The sequence below is a fragment of the Vipera berus genome (assembly GCF_964194415.1).
Source record: "Vipera berus genome assembly, chromosome: 1".
NCBI lineage: Eukaryota > Metazoa > Chordata > Lepidosauria > Squamata > Viperidae > Vipera > Vipera berus.
In genome coordinates this window covers 264760772-264784218 of record NC_138202.1, presented here as the reverse complement: position 1 = coordinate 264784218, position 23447 = coordinate 264760772, and the positions used below count along the sequence as shown (strand labels likewise).

Sequence of the window (23447 nt, the reverse complement as noted above, 5' to 3'; positions counted from 1 at the left end):
AAATTCACTGCAACTTGTAGCTGGTCACTCACAACCCATCTAACACAAATGAAAGCTTTACTTCTACATTCTCCTATGTGAGACTGCTTTTCCTTCCATTTTTACAGATTGAACCTGCATTCTTTCTTTGTCTACAACTACTAGTTTGATGATGATAGCAATGATGATGACAATCAAACACTATTTTGTTAGCATGTCTTCTAATCTGTAAATTGCATAGAGTCCCTTGGGATTTTTTTAAAAAAAAACCCCTCTTAAAATAATAAATAAGTAAATGCCACCTTTAGTCACTTAGTTTTAATCATTATTTGTATGTTTACTTATATCTTGGGGTTTGTTTGTTTTTTGCCATTGGGAACTGCATAGTAGAATTCAGGGGGATATGGCCTATCCCCTGAAGGCAATTTAAAACAAAAAAGTTCTATGAAAGCAATCTAGTGTGGCTCTAGATTTTTCATAGAATGAAATTATTCCATAAAGCCAATTTAAAGTATTAATTTGTAGCCTTAGAAACTTTTGTACAGCACATATAGCATGAAATAACAGCTACCTTTGGTTTCGTTTATAGACAATACTTCATTTTCCGTTTTTCTTTCTTCACAGTCATCTTTCCCAGTGAGCTCCTTGGTCTGCTCTCCCCTAAGTAATACAAAACCTTCACATTTAATTATCTGGTAATGATAATAATACAGGATTTTTTTTACCTCTAGCTAAACATTTTATAAGATGTATAATACAAATTGTACTGTATCATATATAAAATAAATTATAGAAATTGAAATCAAATTATTTCTCAAAACAAAATGATAAGAAGTCTGGTTTCATAAACTAATACTAGCTTGTATAATCAACTTTCCTGTCTACTATATAAAATGGTAAAAAACCAAAAACCATCATAATATTTCCATCACCATTGTCTTCCATAAATAAAAAACCTGAAAACAATGATATTTTTAGATCTCTAGAAGGTGAGATGTTTTCTTTAGAGTGGAGCATCATATAAAGTTATTTTGAACTCCTACATTTTTTAAAATAACAATCTTTAGTGCTTAGTAAACAGCATGTTGTCTGGGTCCATATATTTAAAAACAATCAATAGTGATTAATTGCCATAATTCCATAATCAATGTATTAATAATATATTTCCTTGATCTTCTCTTCTTCCAATATTATTCTCCTTTGTCAACATTAAAGAAATATAATTCTTAATATTTTTGATACATAAGGTTGGATATAAACATTTTTTGTGTTTGTACAAATAACAATAGCATCCACATATAAAACATATTTTCTGGTTGGCTTATGTTTCAATTGTATTTGTAAAAGTCATCTTATTAAGTCACTATGTGTCCTGTTTTTAAAATTCTTATTTAAGCTTAATTTCCTCTCAGTCATAATTTTCTCAAAATTGATTACCTTTAAATATCCAAACTTTTCATTTACACCATCCTAATATTTTCACGTCATATATTACAAAAATACTATACTACTTATATATCTTATAACATCCACGTATAACACCGTTTCTGGTAATCATAATTTTCTCCAAATTAGCTACCTTTAAGTATCCAAGCTTTTCATTCACATACATCATCACAGTATTTTTACATTTCAGGTATTATAAAAATACTATACTACTTATATATCTTATCCCTCTTTATACACAAAATTTATCTATTCTTTTAATCATATTTAAACAAGTGTTTAATCATATAGTACTCCATCTGGTAGGTAGAATCAAATCTCTTGAATCTAGCTCTAGCCTTCTTCTTTTGCCAAGCAGCTTTCCAAATCAGTATGTTCCGCTTGCCAGAGGATTCCTGTAGTTTTGTAAATGTTGTTGGGAATAAGAGAAACAAGTACGCTTTTTATCTCCCAGACTCTAATGATTTCCCTGGCAGATCTACAATCCATTTTGTTAGTTCTTTCTTATCCTCGAATTTGTTTTGAAGTCCTGAAAGAAAATATCTTTTCCATTTTCATTGTTGTTGTGAAATATTGTAGATTTTCTTCTGTTTGTGTTAAGTTGTAATTCTTTTCATTGTAGCTTCCTTATTTAAGTCACTTTCTGCTGGTTTGCATTCTATTATCTGATTTGTTTGTACATTCTTTATCATCATTTCTGAGTTTTTTTTAATTGTAAGTTCAAGTTGAGAATATGCTCATTTATGTCATCAAAGTTGTTTTTAATCTCATCATGGTTTAAAATCATTGTCATTTGAATCTATCGCAGCATTGCATAAATTTCGTCCTGGAAAGTATTTGCCTTGTCTTGGGAGTCTTGGAGTATTGCTCCTGCAGATCTCTGATGTTCCAGGTTAGGGAGTATTAGGTGTGGTTTCTTGTCACTTTTAGGTAGGTATGCAACATCAATTTGGTCTCCCCCCCTCCAGACAGTCTTTTACTGATACCATAGTCTCTGTGATTAGCCTTATCAACCAGCCAAATCCAAGCAACCAAATTTTATGTGGTTCTTATCTTTATATATGGCTTTTGTAGTCTAGTGCATTTCCAATTGTCAAGGCATCATTGAAAGCAGTGTTTTATAACAGTTCTTCCGTTCAGGAATCTTAGAATTATCAACAATCCAAAATTGCAGTCCAGAATGTTTATCCAACTAAAAGCTTTTCAGTAAATTCCCCCCTAGAAGATTAGCCAAGAGTCAAGATATTTCTTTCTCTGTAAACAATTTTTGGGCTTAGAAATCACAGCTCAGTGAGTATTTATAATCCCAGAGGGTCAACAATTTTTAAAGCCAATGTTGTTCTCACTCTGTAGTAGATGGCCTTGTTTTTTCTTTCCTCTGTTCCCAGCTGTTATTTAGCTGTTCACTGGGATTCAAAGGAACAGGTTTTTTTCTATTTCTGGGCGTCTTGCCAATTTCTGAGAATGCAGCTATAGTTATGTTCTGATCCTCTACTCGGTGTCAGTGTCTATTCATTTTTCAACTTTTAAGACAAAGAATTATTTTCTTTTAGTTTCATCAGTACTGTTTCAGATGTGAAATCTTAACAGTTTTCATAATCTTCAGATTTATCCAGACTGTAGTATTATTAACTTCCTTTCAGTATATTTCTGTCCCCCATAAACATTAATTCGCCGCTTCCGTCTATAGAAGAGTGGAGGTATAGTCCCCTCCCTTCTCACTTTTGGAGGATTTTTTGCTTCTTTTCCAGGAAATCAATTATAAAATAGGAGAGAAGATCGATATTCTCATCCAGTTCCAAGCACACAGTTCACCATTGTTCTGGTTAGTGCTTTTGGACTTTGGTTGCCTGTAACTTGGGCTAGTCAGCAAGGTATGGCTAGCCTTTCTCCTGTTGGGTTGGAGGGCTTCCCCTGGATTAAGCAGATTGAATGCAGTCATTCTGTGATCAGCGGGGGGGCCCTCCTTCGTCGCCTCTTAGACCCATTTAGGGTCCCCTGGCAGTGCAAAACCAGCTGTGGGGTGCAGAGCCCTGCAATCCTTTGGCCACGTTGCTACGACACCAGAAAGGACATCTGAACTCCTTCTACAATTTTATTAAGTGTTAAATGATGAGTCCAAAGACAATTGATTCCACAGAATGCACACCAGGCATAAAAAAACCCCAAAATGTGATATCATGTTTCTATCAAGTAGAATTGACACCTTCTGATCTATAAACCATATTACTTGCTTAGGCATATAAGACATTTTAAAAAGCCTGAAGCCACCAAGTGATATGACTACATTTGAAGCCAATGGAGAGACTATCTGAAAAGATGCAGTTGTTCAATAAAAGTGGGAGCTGTAGATGTAACATAATCAGGATGTGAAAAAGCTGTTCTCTGTAGTAAAAAACTAAAAGCTTTGTATATTCCCAATCTAGAAATTATACAAAATTTATTCATCCATCCATCCAATATATATGGCCTCCCATCCACCTAAAAAAACCCAACAAATTCTGGGCAGTGAACAAAGTAAAATCTAGCATTCTATTAAAACTAAAAAGAAACCAATTGAGGCCTCAATAAAAATCTTAATTCCACTTATCACATACATTCACACCAGAACTTCAGAATTAACATCCGATTCCAATGCTTGGACAGAGTCTTCAAGGCCTTCTGAAAGGCCAACAGTCAAGACCATCTATATATCAGGGGAAGTTGTTTCATACAGCTGGTGCCATGACAGAGGAAAACATAGTTTTTGGGATCCAGCAGTGACACTTCTTCACCAGGGACCCAGAACATATTCCCTGTGCCAGATATTGTGAGATGAGTAGAAACCAGTGGAATGGGGGATCCTGCAATCACTCTGGTCACATGCCATTAGATCTTTAAAGGCGACCATTAGCATCTTGAATGGCACCCAGAAGCCTACTGGAACCACTGGAATCCATATAGTAGCAGTGTCATATGGGCGTACATGGTGTGCCCAAAATGACATCAGTGGCTACGTTCTGGACCAGCTGAAGCTTCTAAATGGCCTTCAAAGGCAGCCCCATGTGGAATACATTGTAACAGTTCTTCCAAAAAAACATCTAAAACATGAGTGGCTGTGAGCAATGCTTCTCAATGTAGGAACAGATGCAACAAGTGAACGATATGTAATTATACCAATGCTCCTCAAGCTGGAGGCATGAATCTGGTAGAAACTTCTCACTGTGCATCAACTCTGCCTATGGCAGTGTAAACCCATTCAGAATTAATGATGGAAAATCACTGATTTGAGGGATTGTACAGCCAGGGTTGATCTGAAGCCAAGATTTCCACAACCAGACGAATACTTCCTCCAGGTACTAGGAAAATGCCTCATCTGGATATGGGATAGAGGTGTACAATTAAGTATCATCCTTGTACTGATGACATTTATCCCCATGCTGAGGAATGACCTTGATGGATGACAGTTTCAGGTGAAAATAAAACAGGAGTGGAGAATGACTTGAGTCCTGTGGCACCCTACAAAGTAGAAAGTTAGAACTGGATGTCTCTTCACCCTATCACCACTAACTGGAATTGGTTTCAGAGGGAGGAACCACTGAAGAACTATGACTTAGTAGGATATTTTATCATTCTCTGAATGAGTAACTTCATAAGAACTAAAGTCACACAGAATTCTTTGCTGTCTGACTACTAAAGATGCAGAAGTTGACAACCTTGAAAACAAGCCAGGAAAAACTAGTGTTTTTTAGGATAATTTGCACATAGTTTTTCTGCCACCTTTACATAATATATTTTACTACACAGCTGTCAAATGTAGGACGTTTCAGATCCTCCAGTTTACAGTATTCCATTATACTCCATAAAAATTACTGAACTATTTTCAGGGCTAGGAAATTATGCATACCGAAGCATCATTCCTTTTTAATTAGCATGCAGATGAAATAAGAATGTGGGCAAAAGGCAGTTTCTTGCCAGCATTTGCTGGCAGGTGATAAATTTAGATGTTTATCTGGGAAAAAAATATATTGTATCAAGCAAAAAGGCAAGCTATATTGGAATTCTATATCTGCTATCAATACTGTAGTTTTGGTGACACATCACACTAAGTCATAAAGCAATGTTTATCTTTATAGGTGAGCCTAGGGTATTATATTAAATCAGAACCAGACCATTATTTTTTCTTTAACAATTTTGGCTTAGCATTGCTATGTGAGCAGGGAGGCTCAGCTAATCTCAATGTACACATAGTTGTACTTTGACAATAAAGGTTCATTTCATTTCAACTATCATATTTATTTGCAAGCTCCACATATGAGACTATAGAAGGTGTCATTAGATAAAGAAACCATTTGCTGCTCAAACTGAAAGGAGAATGCCCTAAAGATTCTGTGTCCTTCATTTAATATGGAAATGCATTAAATTAAAATATGCTGAAAAAGAAGACATTTTTATCTCAATAGCAGGCTATCCAGCTGTACAACAGCAGGACTCTTCACCAACTCACTTATGTCATGCATGATATCAACATAAATGTGTCTTAGATTTTTAAATGTTAATTGTGATAAAAGCAAGTAAGGAGTATGAAATGCATTGGGACATGAATTGCTTGTATAAAAAATGTTGTTCATCAGATTCATTTACTTCATTTTCCTGTGTTTGTAAGTAAAAATAAAACTGGTTAGCTATATCTCTTTTTTGCAACTGCAATTATGTGAAAAAAGCAAGCATGATTAAATGGCAGATTAACCAACAATTCTATAATTTAACAAATAAATTTTAATTATTAAATGCTACATGTTAAAATGTAGAAGATAATAATTATCTAATGTCAGTAATAAACTAATCAGATGAGTGTTTATTGGAAAAAACATGCATGTGACTGTCAATAAATCCACTGTCAATAAATCCGCTATTTAAATTTAGAATCATCAGTATGATGCAGTTTTGAAATCTGCAACATTGAAAAATATGAAACAGACAGTCCTTAACTAACGGCTGATCATTTTATGAAAGTCTGCAATTACGAGAACCTCAGAATGGGTGCTTTATGGCTATATGTCACACACACCTCCCAGTGGATACATAACTGCAGGTTATAGTGTCCCACCGTTACAAGACTACAATTTGTGATGTTTTTCTGGCAAAAAACCCTGCCTGTTCAAAAGAATGGATTTGCCTAACTTTTTAAAATCACTGCGAAAAATGTCAGAAAAATGAGTCCAGCCAGATGGGTGTTTTAATTTATGGCTTTCCTTTAAGTTGAGCAACATCTATATTCTGGAGCAATGAAAACAGTAGAGAAACTGGACAAAACAAAATGCAGATTCACATACATAAAGACCGTTAGCTATGACACCTTATCATTTGTGGCAATGCAAAATCAAATTCATTCTTAATATTTAATTCAATAATGTTCAGAATACAGTGAAGGAAACTTTAATATTAATTCACTGACTTTGATTTTTGCTTAATGTGCTGCATGAAGTTGGCTACTGTGAACTATAAATCACTGTTTATGGCTTAATGTGTTGTGAACCTACCTAATTGTTAAGTGTGGTTTAGTACAATAGCTCCCAATCTTTTCTATACCCCACACCCCTAATTGCTTCTGATATATTCTCGCATCCCTTACAAAAGTTCAAAATAACTGCAACTAATTATGCATATACACTATAATTTTGAAAACTCAAGTTTTTGCACCCTCTGGAATATCGTTTCGCACCCCTGGTTGGGAATCCCTGATTTAGACTGATCTATGAATGAAGTCACACATGAACCGCCACTCACATTTACATATTCCAGTTTCAGGGAAGCAGTTTCTGGTTATGCATGTATGAAACGGATTAAGTGCATCCTTGTGTCTTGGGAAGGGCAAGGAAATTTGGAATCATCTGTAAAAACTCTAGTACTCAGGCATGAAATAGGGCTGGGCACTTGCTTTATCTGTAGCTCAAAGAACTGCAATTAAAGCATCTCTCTTCATCCCTCCAAAGTAGTTAATACTTTTGTAAGACTCATGTGGCTGCTTCTGTTTCTGATGCTTCACTTTCTCAGCAGCACATGAACCTGTCAAAAGTTTTGGCTGCTTCAACTAATAAAAAGAAGTGTTTGGGTTCTGGAGACCAAGACACTCATTCCAGGAAAATATAGTTGTTGTTGAATCATTGGATTAATCAAGATTCTATTGATTAAAACAAAGTGCTACTACTTTAGGTGCTAATTAATCCCTAAAACCTTTCTTCTTTCTAGGTATGTTGTATCTTTCAAAGATATTTGATGTTCATTTATAAACAGTCTGGATTCAAGAAACAAATGCAGTAGGAAGAATGAGATACTGTACATTCTGAATATGGAAAATGCAAAAATAAATGGGAAATATAAATAGAATATAAACATTAAAATGGTAAAGACAATTTTAATGAAGCTTTAAAATGGATATAGAATTTCTGTGACAGTACTTGCCATTGGTCTTCAGAATTTCCTAATAATTAGGAAAAGACTGAATATTTGTCTTCCGTTATTCTGTTCTCCTTTCTAGGAAGACACTAATATTGAAAAATAAGCTTCTAGACATTATAATTAATGAAAATAATTTGATCCAGGTTTCAAGGGTTTGAATTGTTTTTTAATTAAATAGGATGCTATAGTAATCCAGACACTGCTGTGAAATATGAACTGCATTCAATTAACTTTCCCAACGCAATGTTTTCTCCCTAGTCAGTCATAGGTTGTTATAACTAGTTAACACTATGGATGTTATGAATATGGTATGTTTTAATATTAACTTTGGGATATTTCATTATGCTATGTGTAGCATAATAATATCAAATTCTCAAACATGATTTTCCTCTGTCTTTCTTACTACTAGTGCTGGGATACTATTTTCTTTTTTCTTTTGTACACAAGTATTCTTTTTTAAAAAATAAACATCTATACCTGCAGAAAAAAGGCAGAAGAATTTCTATAGGTAAGTGAAGGACTACCATTAATTTCTTTTAAGAATATACACGGTGATAATATTGCTCAAACCTAGGGGAGCCCATGGTCAACAAAGTGAAGGTGGCACTCACAATCTAGAAAGTGAAGCCCCACTTTTTTAACATTACATTACATGTGCAATGAACATAAAATAGGATGAGGCTTAAATTATGAAGTCATAAATACCAAATTGATTATTTTGCCAATATGACTGACTGAAAGGTCAGAGCTGCACTCTTGACTTTTATGAGCCTCTCTGTGATTGCTCCTGCTTGCTAAACTGATGATAATGACACTACAGTGGTACTTTGGGACTCATCGTTACTTGGTTCCAAGGGACTCAATGAGTACCAAAAATGATGAGTATCAAACAAATTTTTCCCATAAGAAATAATGTGTTGAGTTACAAAGCAACCAACACTGACATATTATAGCTTGTGCATTGAGTACCAAACAAACAATGAGTACCAGGACAAAATTTTAAAATTTTCACGTCAAAATGTATTGAGTACCAAATTCAATTATTTTCAAAGTAGTTAAGTACCTAAGTGACCCTAGGCAGTTTACAATAAAAATATATCACGATATAAAAGCATAAATAAGAACAAAGTTTAAAACAGTACTAAAGGTTAAAATATTAAAAGTTAGAATTAAACAGGTGGAGAAAACATCCTCATGACACCAACATCCCCAAGGTTACACACCAGTCTTTGACTTCTATGCCAATTGGCAGAATCAGAATACTCTCTTCTGAAGACCAACAATGTGGGGGCCCGCTTCACCTCTGGGGGCCAAGGTGTTCCAAAAGGCAATGGCAGAGAAGGCTCTCTCTTCCTAGATCCCTCTAATCAAAATTCTTTTAACCTTGTGTACTAACCAGAAATACTACAATTATCTGGAAGCGAATGATACCATCCTTATTTATAAGCCTATAGCAAAATGTCTAGGAACAACTTTCAAGAATTTAGCAAATGGATTTGTTGGCTGCATCATTGATATGATACAATTAAGGGCCTGAATAAAAGATTTTGCAATAAATAATGGTATTCAGATTACACAAATTAGAGACACAGTAGCCAATATTTGAAACAAATCTGAAAGATACCTGTAGTTTTCTTCTTTGACATCACACATTAAAGGCTTTTTGCAAGGAAGTTTCACATCTGTATACGAAGACTGTATATGAGGTGCAGGCTTAACTCCAGTGTGACTGGGACTGGGACATTTTCTGTTACTGTTAATTTTTTTAAAAAGAGCAATTATTTCAAATCCTGCATTGATGGAAACCTAAAATTGAATATTACTGAGTATCTTTTATTTATTAATTAAAGATAATTAGCATAAACCTGGTGATTTAGTTAAAGCATTTATATATCTAAGATCTCAGATCTTACGGCTATTTTTTTGAGTAAGGACAACTGTAGTAGTAGTTATTTATAACATTCATTCATTGAGTTGTATAGCCACCCATATCTAACCAGTGACTCTGGGTGACAATCATACAAACAATTAAAAAAGTTAAAAACACAATACAAAAACAGAAATTAAACACAGATAGCAGCCAGGAGATATTATAACACATTCATGGCAATATAAGCAGAAAATGGAGCCCCAGACCTGGCCACGCAGTCAGATTTCCAAGACCTTATGTATCATTTTTCACTTTTTCATTTGCATCTCAAAATTATTTTATTTAAAAACAAATGCAAGTAATAAAATTCAGTCCAGGTTAAGAAATGCCTGTCAACTAAATGTTAAAGAAAATAATAAAAGCAAACTGAAATACAGATAACAAAAACAAATTCAGTGAAAAAAAGATAAAAGAGAACAAAGTAAAACAAGGCAAAATAGAACCATTTGTCCAATATCGACAAAGAGAAAAGGCTAAGCGAAGAAATTTATCTCCAAAACCACTTAAATGCAAATACAAATGAGGAACATCGCACAGATGGAGAGCATTTCAGAAAACAGGAGCCACCACTGAGAAGACCTACCCACCAGGAAGCACAATGGCCCACTGACAATCTTGGAATATGCAGTAGGACCCTCTCTGCTTAATAGCAAAGCCAACATGTCAGGTACAATCTTCAACTCACAGTGCTTTAAATCGTAAGTACACGATGCGATATCTGACTAACAATTGGTGCAGTTACTTCAACTAAGATTTAACACTGTATGTCTGATGTCCCCACTCAGAGATGTTGCAGCCACATTTGTATCTGTTGCAACTTTTAGATCAATGGCAAAGTTAGTCCCACAAAAAGGAGCATTACAGTAATCTAAAGGTACCTTTCCAGGGTGGGTGAACAATAGTATCTAGGCTGTCCCTGTTTCCCTAAGCAGATCATCCGTGGGAGGTTGAAAGGGGGAGCAGATGGTAAAATTATTGCTCAAATGAAATGCAAACTCTACCTCTGTTATTTCTGAAATGGATTAGATTATTATTGAATTCTATTTAAAACCAAACTATTAAAAACTGATAAAATGTTGAATTTTACGATTATTTCGGAAAGTTTAGTTTAAAACGTTCTCCTCTATACAAACATCCAAAGGTATCTATTTTTTCTACTGCTTACTGAATATGTTAATAATATAAATAATGCGTGCAAATGTCATTTTCAGGTGTTTGATAGCAATAGCACTTAAGACTTATATACTGATTCACATCCCTCTCTTAAGAGGTTTACAGAGTCAGCATATTGCCCCCAACCAGTGCTTTTTTTGTAAAAGAAAAAGGTGCTGGAACTCACACACGTCATACAACCCACCTTGCCTACCCTACAAGGTTCCATCCAAAAAAGGTGCCGGAACTCCGTTCTGAGCGTTCTGTGACAAAAAAAGCCCTGCCCCCAACAATCTGGCTCATTTTATCAACCTCAGAAGGATGGAAGGCTCAGTCAATCTTGAGCCGGTGAGAATTGAACTGCCAATCTGCTGGCAGTAGGAAGTCAGAAGAATTAGCCTGCAGTACTGCATTCTAATCCCTGCACCACCATGGCTCTTTCTACTGTTTCTCTATTTTAACATACTGGTTCTCAACCTGAGGTCTGTGGACTCCTGGGGGTCCACAATGTCTTCACAGGGGGGATCACGAAGACTTGAAGAAATGTTATGATTTATATCTTGAGTTAAGTCTTGGTGGTCCATGGCCACAAAAGGTATTTAAGGAGGGTCCATGGTAAAGAAAAGATTGTCTTAACACATACATTTACTCTCGCAAAAAGATAATATGTGTAACCTAATTCCCCAGCTTTGTGTGCCTCTGGTTGAAGGATTTGTCTTCAATAAAATCATGCATTATAAATATAAGCATGTATTTAATTGATATATTAATCTGCAATTTGTTCCCAATGGAATTTGGGTTTTTTATTTCTTGAATAACAATTTCCCGTGTTTTTTTAAAAAACGTAGAAAGATTCAAACACATGTTTAGCTGTTGAAAAGGAAGAAAAAAGCAGAAATCCTCTGGGAATAACTACAGCCTTACTACAGAGACCTGATGAGTCAAAAGAACTTCCAAGTTCTTCTTACAAGTACCAAATGAACTCACTTAAAGAATTCACATTTTTTTTAAAAAAAATTAATCAAAGCCTTTTCAGTTTGCCCCTGTATCCTGAAACAAACACTACACAGACAACGTAAGTTCTTCAGGTTCAGTCACAGTAAAACACATAGTACTATAAAGTCTGACCATAATTTCATTGACATAATTACTTGATTATAGGAGAGGTTGATCTTTCACTTATTTCTGACTTTCGATTCCAATGCATAGGTGGATTATTTGGAGGGGTCTCTCCACTTAAACGGTCTGAAAGAATATGCTCTTTGTTCAGGTTTATTTCAGAATATGGGCAATTGACCACACTGAAAATAAGAGACAGAGAAGGAAAAACAGATTAGACACCAAAGCACTTCCCAGTTGAAACAAATATCATGCTGGTTGCAATTTCTCTGCATTTACTTGGAATTCATTAACAGACAGAAGCATAAATGCCTTGTGTTCCTAATGGCAACATCGCTTTCTACCAAGTTATGTTGAAGCATACAATGTTTATTTTCAGGGAAGCTTGTTATGAAGCACATTAATTTGTGATGGATATTTATTTTATATATAGAAATAAGAAAGACATATTCTCAATAGGTTAAGGCAGACATGTCAAACACAAGGCCCGGGGGCCAGATCCGGCCCGCGAAGTGGTTTCATGCGGCCCGCGAAGCCATCCTGGAAACAGTGAGGGAACGGCCCCCACTGCCTTGGCCCTGGCCCAGAGACCCTCCTTCTGCCAGAGACCCTCAGATCTGTCCCACTCCTGCCCAGGCCCCCATAGGCACCCTTGATGCGAACGATGTAGAGCTGGCCATGCCCACCCAGTAGGCCATACGCACTCTAGCCACACCCACCCAGTAGACCACACCCACCCAGGCCACACCCACCCGGCCCCCTGAGGGCAACCGCAATGCTGATGCGGCCCTCAATGAAATTGAGTTTGACACCCCTGGGTTAAGGGAATGAGCAAAATAATGCAGTACTCTGAAAGGATAGCAAAAATTATGACTAAAAATGGGTTGTTTCTCCTTTTCCGCTTTTCTCTTTTTCCGCTTTCTTTTTCGATGGAGCATTAACGCTATTGAGAGTATATAGTAGCTTGTTATTTTAGCCAAATGTTATTGCCCTGTTGTACCATCTGGCAAGAAAAACATATGAAGCAGAAGTCTTGCATTTTGTAAGTTTTCCTAAGAGGAAAGAAAAGTAATTACAAATATCAGTGTGAGGATCATAATCTTATCGCAGGTTTTTCAAACTTTCAGGTTGTGGACCCGTACATTTTAAAAAAAAACCACACCACTTTAATCTCTGATCAAGAGGCAAAGCTCTATAATAGAAAACTGCCAGTGTTGAAGTGAATACTTTTTTTTAGTCTTTCATGGAAGGAACCTCATCAACGGCTCGAGAAATCTGAAGGTATCCCAAGACAATTTAAAAATCTCAACTCCATCCTATCGTTCCATGAGATACTAATCTTCAGTATCTGTGTTCTTCAATTTAGTTTCATCAGATAAAAGCCGCCAGCTTTATTTTCCCCGGACTTTTGAAAAGATAACGAATAGCATAATATTACCGAATCCAAAGATTTTACTCTTGCCTATTTGCCTTCCTTCAATATTGTTTTCTGAAGTCAGAACACTATAAAATGAGCACAAATTTGCTTACGGTCAGTGTCATAAAGGCTGGAAGCCAATTCTTTATTATTGTCCTTGCTGTTTTTTTTCTTTTCTCCTTTTTTCTTTTTCTTTTTTCCGGAGCTTTTCCCAGTTTAGTTTGCATTAGTTTTTACTGTGTTTATTAAAAATTTCAGTAAGAATTTTCTTGTCAATAAACTGAAGCACCTGACTTCATGACATATGCTAATTCTTTTCCACCCAAGGTCTTTCTTCATAGAAGTTAAAAAAAAAACCCTCCTAACATTTTATCTGCTGTTTCTTTTTCTCCCAAAACCATTGACATTTTCCCACATACTATCTCACATTTCACTCATTGTGACAAAATTATCACAAACCTCTTGAGACCCCTAACCAAATGCCCATTCATTATGAAATGTTAGCCACAGAAACAGTCGAGTTTGTGTAATGTTTAGCTCATTTTTAATAGTCCATAACACCAGGCTTTTTGAGGTTTAAATTAAATTAAAGAAACTGCATTCCAAAAAACCCTCATTCTCATATTAATCTATTTTTGTTCATACCATTTCTCTGCAACTATTTGAAGATTTAAGCATTGTGTCTTCTTTTCAAATACGACACATTTATCATTTCACTGACTTTCATCAACCACAAAGAGTCAGTATATTTTGTCACTTTCTTATTAGGCAGTGGATCCTTTTCATCATGATCTGTTCATGCTCATAAAGAGGTATGCCCATTTATTTAAGTTCAATACTATGAATGAGGGCATGGAAATCACTGGTAGAAAAGTAGTTGCATGCAGTAAGTCTGATGTTCAATTCCTAACTCCTAAGTCAGCAGGCCTGTGAGCCTTAGGACTCAGAAAGTGGTGTCCCCCTCCCTTTGGTGCATCATCCCTTCCGAAATGAGACTGGACCCCACTTTGACACTCTTTCATAAGGCCCTGAAGAGTTGGTTTTGCCAGCGGGCCTGGGGAACCCAAAGAAGGATGGAGCCCATCAAGTAGCTCATTTGACTCTGTGTTGTTGTGTGTGTGTGTGTGTGTGTGTGTGTGTGTGTGTGTGTGCTTATGTGTGTGCATTGTTTTTATTGTTTTTAAAATGTATTTTCTATACTGTGTTTTTATTGCTTGTAAACCACCTAGAGTCATTCGGAGCAAGTAGGGAGCCATATAAATTTCTTGAATGAATGAATGAAGTATATTTTTGAAAGATCCTGAAGCACTGGGGAACTACCAGAGGACTGGAAAAGAGCTGATGTAGTTCCCATCTTCAAAAAAGGAGAAAAATAGATCAAGGAAACCACAAACCTATCAGCCTGACCTCAATACCTGGGAAGATTCTGGAAAAGATAATCAAACAATGAATTAGCGAACACCTTGAGGCAAACAAGGCCAACATCTTGATAAGATAGAAAAAGCGGGTTAGACAGCATCACCATCAGATGGATTCGTAGCTGGCTGACCAGCCATAACTCAGTGTGTGGTCCCCAATGGAACTGCATCTACATGGAGGGAAGTGTGCAGTGGGGTGCCCCAGGGCTCTGTTCTAGGCCCAGTGCTCTTCAACATCTTCATCAACAATTTGGATGAGGGGATAGATGGGGAACTCATCAAATTTGCAGACGACACCAAGCTGGCCAACACTCCAGAAGATAGGCTTAAGATAGAGGAGGATCTGGACAGACTTGAACACTGGGCGCTATGTAACAAAATGAAATTCAATGGTGAAAAAAGTAAGGTGCTACATTTAGGCAAGAAAAAACAAATGTACAGGTATAGTATAGGTGATACCTTGCTCAACAATAGCAACTGTGAAAAGGATCTTGGAGTCCTAGTGGACAATCACTTAAATATTTATTTATTTTATTTTATTAGATCTATGAGCCAGCAGTGTGCTGCAGCTGCCAAAAAAGCCAACACAGTGTTAGGCTGCATTAACAGAGGGATAGAATCAAGATCACGTGAAGTATTAATACCACTTGGCCACACTTGGAATACTGCATCCAGTTTTGGTCACCACGATGTAAAAAAAATGTTGAGTCTAGAACATCTAGAAAGAGTACAGAGAAGAACAACAAAGATGATTAGGTGACTTTAGGCTAAAACATATAATGAACGGTTGCTGGAATTGGGTATGTCTAGATTAATGAAGAGAAGGACGAGGGGGGACATGATAGCAATGTTCCAACAGCTCAGAGGCTGCCACAAAGAAGAGGGAGTCAAGCTATTCTCCAAAGCGCCTGAAGGCAGGACAAGGAGCAACTGATAGAAACTAATCAAAGAGAGAAGCAACCTAGAACTAAGGAGAAATTTCCTGACAGTTACAACAATTAACCAATGGTGTTCAAGTGGTGTTCCAGTTGTTTTGGGATTGCACCCATGGCGCCTATTACTATTGGTACTACCCCTGCTTGCCTTTGCCACAGTCTTTCTATTTCTATTTGTAAGTCTTTGTATTTTGTTATCTTCTCCAGTTCATTCTAGTCTATTCTGCTGTCTCCAGGCATTGCCACGTCCACTATCCAGACTTGTTTGTCTTTCTCATCGACAAAAAAGTCTGGATAGTGGATGTGGCAGTGCCCGGAGACAGCAGAATAGACAAGAAAGAACTGGAGAAGATAACAAAATGCATATTATTATTGTTGTTGTTGTTATTATTAAGTTCATGGCAAAAAAATCAATATTGTATCACAGGTCTGGAAGGAATAAAGACTAGACTTGGGAACTTTCTTTGCACTGTTGAACTAGCTTTTGTCATGAGGTGTAAAACCAACATGATAAGCATGAATACAACAATTCAGCCCACTGCATGTTGGGAAGTTCCGTGGGATTCACATGTCTATATGAACAAGCATGTAGGCAGTCTTGAGTATATTTAATAAATTTAAAAACTGGAATCCTGGGTGTAGACATTTATAAAAATAAAAACGATGAACTCTGGGATATAAGAGAAAATTCTTCTTTATTGCTGAGCTTTCGTCAACAAACTGTTGACATCATCAGACTTGAGTATACATATCCTCAGACCAGGGTATTAGAGACCTGCTATAATATAATATAATGGTAAAGGTTCCCCCGCACATGCGTGGCTCAGTGGGTTAAGACGCTGAACTTGTCGATCAGAAGGTCGGCAGTTTGGCGGGTCGAATCCTGAGTGCCGCGTAACAGAGTGAGCGCCTGTTACTCGTCCCAGCTTCTGCCAACCTAGCAGTTCTAAAGCACGTAAAAATGCAAGTAGAAAAATAGGGACCACTCCGGTGGGAAGGTAACAGCGTTCCGTGCGCCTTTGGCATCTAGTCACGCCGGCCACATGACCACGGAGACGTCCTCGGACAAACGCTGGCTCTTCAGCTTAGAAACGGAGATGAGTACCAGCCCCTAGAGTCGGAAACGACTAGCACACATGTGCGGGGAAACCTTTACCTTTATAATATAATATGCATTATGTGATGGGGTTCAATTAGCAAACCAGTATAGAAGTTACCAAAATCATTAATTCTTTTTCCCATAGTTCCCTGCTGACCCATGCATCAGTAATAGGTTTTTTACCTCCACTAACTATAATGGTTAAGGTGGGATTTTCTTCACTCAATGAATATGCTTTTTTCAATCCTTTCTATTCTATTCAGATAAAAGCCTCATTGTGAAAAAGAGAATTACAGTATATTCATATTATGGTATATAAAAATTTGCAGCCCTGAAGGATAAAAGCAACATTTGAAATAAAGGCCTTCAGTTTTGACTGCATATACATAGGAAAGTTCTTAATGATTTTGCAATGATGCAGAATAGAAAGAAAAGTAGAATTAATTAGTTCCGTCTACTTCTGAGTGAGCGCCTGTTACTCGTCCCAGCTTCTGCCAACCTAGCAGTTCGAAAGCACGTAAAAATGCAAGTAGAAAAATAGGGACCACTACGGTGGGAAGGTAACAGTGTTCCGTGCGCCTTTGGTGTCTTGTCATGCCAGCCACATGACCACGGAGATGTCCTCGGACAAGTGCTGGCTCTTCGGCTTTGAAACGGAGATGAGCACCGGCCCCTAGAGTCAGAAACGACTAGCACGCATGTGCAGGGGAACCTTTACCTTTACTTCTGACTTTGCTTATCTTAATCCCTGACTATTAGCTCAATCGCCTGTTAGCCATCAATTACCTTTTCCAAACCTCTATATAACAAGCCTATTATTAATGAGTGAATCTTAATTGATTTACTCCATAAATTGTGGCAGAGCTTTTGAACGCAATGGGATTGGATATCCCCTTAAAGTAAAAGGTGAACATTGGATGTTTGTGAAGAATAAGAAATTATACAATTCGCTTGACAGCAACTTTGCTAAAGAAGGGATTTTTTCAGGATTTAAATTTAAGTATTACACAGATCATAAGCATGCTTAATAGAATAACAGAGCTCTCAATGTTATCTCCTAGTTTCAATGCAATACACAGCAAAAGAAACAGAGTATTTCTGTATTAACTCTTTGAGAACATTATTGCAGTGTACATGCACTGTACATTTCTAAGAGCACTAAGCAAAACTAAGAAACTCTAGAAAAATGGGGAATGAATGGATTAATCCTTCCAAATGAAAATAGAGCAATAGGAACAAATGTGAGGGAAAAACAAACCTCTTAAAATTGTATCAGAATCTTGTGCATCAGCCTTTCTCCCGTACCTGTTCCTGACCCATCCAACCTCACTGAAATGCAGATTTAATTTCTCAAAACAAAGTGAAATTTTAACATCTACATGAAATTACTGGAAAGATGTTTTCTAGTGATTATGGTAAGGGGTCACCAACATGTTGATTACGCCCAGATGGATGGAGGACAAAAAGAAAGGAAATTAACTCACTATTTTAGAAATACCGATTACGGTGCTTTGTCCATTGTCTGCCTGCTTTGGACTGAATGGCTTTCTTCTAAAGGGTCATATTTGCATTTTGAAAGATTCTTGTCACTTGATGCACAGATAGTCTTTTGATTTACTCAGATTAACAGAATACCTAGAAGTCTACCAGATGAAGTCTTGCTATAGTCAGTCATGCTCTGCTAGTTTACTGTTGGGGAATTCCCTTAAAACATAATACAGGGATAGAACCAAAACAAGAAGTTGGAGGGAATAATGAGAAAAATAAAGATCAATATATAATTTGGCAGAAACATTCACAAGGGCTGTGGGCATTCAAGAACTGAAGAGCACTATGTGAGTTGCACCTTTTTGTGCCTGAATTCTAACAAATTTCTGTGGTTGAACCCTTACCTTGGAATATACTTTTCCAAAACGTTATTTCCTGAAGGGAAACCCTCTTAGTCTAACTTTCTTCACTGTGTGTTCTCAGTAAATGACTTGACTGAACATTTGCCTGTGTGACTTGTCAGCTGACCACTTATCTGACTATCTTTTACATTAAAAGGCTAGGAGGAACATGCCAATTCATGACAGCGACTGGTCAGAAATGAATTATACTCAAGAGATTGATGTATTTCATGCTTCAGGCAGAAGCTGAGATTTTTTCCTCTTGTCTGGGCTTATAATATGTAGAGTTGAGACAGTTCTTATCTTTGAAAATATCTTGCTCTCTCCCTTAATTATTGGCTGACTATTGGACGGAAAAGTGCATTTTTTTATGGTTTTGGTGATCTGCAGAGAAGCAGTCCCCAACCTTTCCGGCTCTGCAGACCAATGGTGGCAGAGAGGAGATGGTTTTGTGCATGTCCCACTTGCACAAAGGCAGCTTTGCGTGCTCGCCTGCTGCTTGCATGGCCCTGGTTCCCAACAGGCCATGGCCTGGCACCAGGCCACAGACTGGGGATTGAGGACCCCTGCTACAGAGCAAAAGCCAAAAATCTGGAATAAAATCAATGCTTTTATAACAATAGCAAACCAAGCAAGTAAGTTCTACCAGTCAGACAAAAGTCCTATGTAATACTTTTTCTTAGAAATAGTTTTTTCTTTAGAAAACTGCAGAAGACTAGCAGAAAGTATCTATGAATAGTGACTGGCAATCAAAAGATAATGCGAGAAATCCTTCATCTCACAACACATGGACACACTCAATCACAGTTTCAACTGGTAAACTGTTAGCTTGCAAGATCAAGCCAAATTAAAAAAAGAGCTAGGGAATTCCTAAAGCTTGGCATTCAGACAAATGACCATCAACAGGTACATAGAAATAAATCATATTTACACGCCATTCAAAAGACACCGTAAAAAAAGCTAACAAGCAAACCAAAAAACCAGAATACTTCCTCTCCATCAGCCAACACCCAGATAAGCAGGGGCTAATACCAGACACACAATTAGGCAGAAAACAATTCCCTAATGAAGGAACCACACCCCCATCCAAACTGGCAGGGCAAGTGGCTGCATATAAGCACAGAGCAACATTCCATACCCACTAGCACTGATGATGTTACCAAGTTGGGTAATGAAACATCTGCAAGCAAACAAGCTTAGAAAACACCAAGAACACCACAATTCAACCCTGAGCTACATACTGTCAAGGTTGAATCGCTAAGATGCCTGCTAACTTCTATCGCTACTCAACTTGCCATAGAAATGGGGGCAGAGTAGAAAGCTTAGGAAGTAAATAGGATTCTAAGAAGTCGTCCATGGACCATGACAGCCTACAAGAATGCCAAGGTCAGTAACGCAGGTGTCTGGTCGACCATTCCCATAACAAACCAAAGATATGATTGGGGAACGTGAACATCCGGTGGGTGGGGGTTAAGGGAAACTATTAACTAGGCAAATTTTCGCGCAGGAAGACCAGAGCTGGTTTTCCTTCTTCAGTTCTGAGATGTGTACTCTACACTTTAAAGCCTTGAAGATTTCTTGATTTTGAGTTTTCTAATCGGAACTCATTGAGGTAGTCTTTGCCTTACAACCATTAGTTTAGTGACCAAAATTACAATGGGACTAAAAAATTGACTTATGACCATTTTTCACATGATGGTCCCATGGTCCTGTGATCAATATTTGGGCACTTGGCAACTGGCATGTATTTATGGTTGTTGCAGTGTCTTGGAGTCATGTGATCATCTCTTGTGTTGTGATTCAGGGTCAGCCTGTGGGTTCAGCAGTTGGGTCGGACGACTCAGAGGAGGAGGGGGGTGTTGAAGATCTTGCTGATGAGAGCCCTCAGCCAGGCCCCTCCCACCTGGTCACGACGGAGACCCAGCTGTGTGAGCCTGACAGCGTGGATGAAAATGACCCACAGCTGGCCCTGTTCAAGGACGCCCGACGCAGGAGGCAGTCAATCAGGAGTAAACAGAGGAAGGCAATGGGGCACCTCGGAAGGAGGCAGAGAGAAGCCACGCCCTGAACTGTATAAAAGGGGAATGCGTGGGAGGGCTGGTTTGCTCAAGGCAACCGCTTGATTAGTTCCTGTTTCATAGCTCCTGTTTCATGGTTGGTGTTTTGTTTTGCTCTGCTTTATGTTAATAAATTTGGCAGGCTTAATTCCAGCCTCTTGCCGTTTGTAAAGGGGTTGTCCCTGCCTTTTCTGCAGGGCCGGTAGCAGGCTGGTACAGAACATCTTGCAACCTGAGAAGCAGAGTCAATGGGGAAGCCAGATTCACTTAACAACTGTGGCGAGAAAGATCATAAAATGGTGCGAAACTTACTTAACATCTATCTTGCTTAGCAATTGAAATGTTATGCTCAATTGTGGTTGTAAGTCGAGAACTATCGGTATACTCTTGTCTATCCTTTTATTTCCAAATACAAATATTTTTACCCAACAGGTAAAGCAATGAAAAAGCACAAACTTAATTTATTGATTATTAGTCTGTGCGATTTTCACTCATGATTGATCAAGGCACTTAAGGTGCACTGGCAATTATCTTGACAGAAGCTTATGGAAGGCCAGTGCTCCTGAGATTTTTCAGTCACCGTGTGGTCAGGTCTACCCTGTTAAGATTCTGGTTCGACCTTTTTTTGCTCAGTATGTGCAATATGGCAACTCTCCCTGGTGTTCATCAGTCAAGGTCATCATCTTTGCCTCTCGCCCACTGCCCCATTACTGTCTGATATGCAATTATTTTGGCTCCCAAACTAGCATTACTGGAGTGCCTTTCCAACTAAGCTAAATAATAAATTATATAATTAAGGCCTACCTACTGAGCTTATCGATCAGAAGGTCGGCAGTTTGGCAGGTCGAATCCTGAATGCTGCATAACAGAGTGAGCGCCTGTTACTCGTCCCAGCTTCTGCCAACCTAGCAGTTCAAAAGCACGTAAAAAATGCAAGTAGAAAAATAGGGACCACTACGGTGGGAAGGTAACAGCGTTCCGTGCCCCTTTGGCGTCTAGTCATGCCGGCCACATGAACATGGAGACGTCCTTGAACAAGGGCTGGCTCTTCGGCTTTGAAACAGAGATGAGCACCGCCCCCTAGAGTTGGAAACGACTAGCATGCATGTGCGGGGGAACCTTTACCTTTACCTTTACTGTTATGTCTTGCTGAAGTCTCGAGCAATGTTCAGTGAATGTCCTTTTCCTCATGCCTCCATCAAATAAGGTGAGGAAAGTAGCAATTAAATGATGTTTTATTAATGAACTTTTATAGGTGGTTTGTCCTCCCAAGAGAGACTTGCTTGGCATCTATAATATGGCCCATTCTTTCTCTAAAATATTTTAAACTAAGTCATTGTCTTACAACTGGTTGCTTAATAACTGTTCAAAGTTACAACAAACTTGAAAAAATTTACTGGACTCAAGAGTAAAGATTGATGTATCACTCTGAGGTCATGTGATCATATTTGAGGTACTTAGCAACTGGCTTACATATGCAACCAATTGCAGCATCCTGCAACTATGTTTTATGGGGCATTTTACAGTTTTTTGGCAAAAAACATTGGATAAGCTGGATTTGGAGTTACAACCACGTGACTCACTTAGCAACCATTGTAAAAATGATTGTAAAGCTTAATCTGGTCACATGGCAACTCGACTTACAACTGCAATGACTTATGACCAAAATTCCGAGCTCAATACAAGGGCAACCTGTATTCCACCTTGTAATATGGATTTGTATATGTTATTGTTTACTATTGGTGGCCTAGCCAACTGAAAGTATTTAATTCTTTTTGTCATTTTCTCTCTGTGAAAATTTACACATACATATGGTTTAGAAGATTAGCAGAGTATATTCCCAAGAGTGTATGCCATTTAATAACCTGGATATATGAGTTACAAAACAATTGGCAAGTCTACTCCATATAGCATACAATATGGAAACTCATAAAGAAACACAAGATACTCAGATAAGGCTCGCAATTTGGGTGTCCTCTTAGATTCACAGCTCTCCTTAGAAGATCATATAGGAGCTGTGACTAGAGGGGCCTTCGCCCAGGTTCGTCTGGTGTGCCAGTTGCGACCCTATCTGGACCTGGATGCCTTGCGTACAGTCACTCATGCACTTGTGACCTCTCGTCTAGACTACTGCAATGCTCTTTACATGGGGCTGCCCTTGAGAACCACTCGGAAGCTTAGCTGGTACAGAGTGCAGCTGCACGAGTTCTTTTGGGGGTCTCCCGATGCTCCCATATTACACCTCTGCTCCGTGAGCTGCACTGGCTTCCAGTTGCCTTCCGGGTGAAATTCAAGGTGCTGGTGATGACATACAAAGCCCTACATGGCATGGGTCCGGATTACATACGGGAGCACATACTGCCGGCGTCAACTTCCCTCCGTCCTGTACGTTCCCACAGAGAGGGCCTCCTCAGGGTACCACCGGTCAGAGAATGTCGGCTGGTGACCCCCAGGGGGAGAGAATTCTCAGTGGGTGCACCAATCCTTTGGAACCGCTTACCGGCTGAACTCCGGATGGCCCCCGACCTTCGCTCCTTCCGGCGTGATCTAAAAACTTATCTATTC

The 23447-nt window shown here is 38.1% G+C and overlaps 1 protein-coding gene across 2 annotated transcripts in view; it reads right to left on the bottom strand.

Annotated features, from left to right (window-relative positions):
- Window positions 1-23447, bottom strand: part of L3MBTL3 (L3MBTL histone methyl-lysine binding protein 3) — a 90410-nt gene that overhangs the window by 8610 nt on the left and 58353 nt on the right. For both annotated transcript variants that reach the window (XM_081313819.1, XM_081313820.1), the window contains 3 exons: window positions 12100-12249; window positions 9491-9619; window positions 551-639 (listed from right to left, as the gene is read on the bottom strand). In XM_081313819.1, the coding sequence (XP_081169945.1) occupies window positions 551-639; window positions 9491-9619; window positions 12100-12249 (368 nt within the window). The remainder of the gene's footprint in view (window positions 1-550; window positions 640-9490; window positions 9620-12099; window positions 12250-23447) is intronic.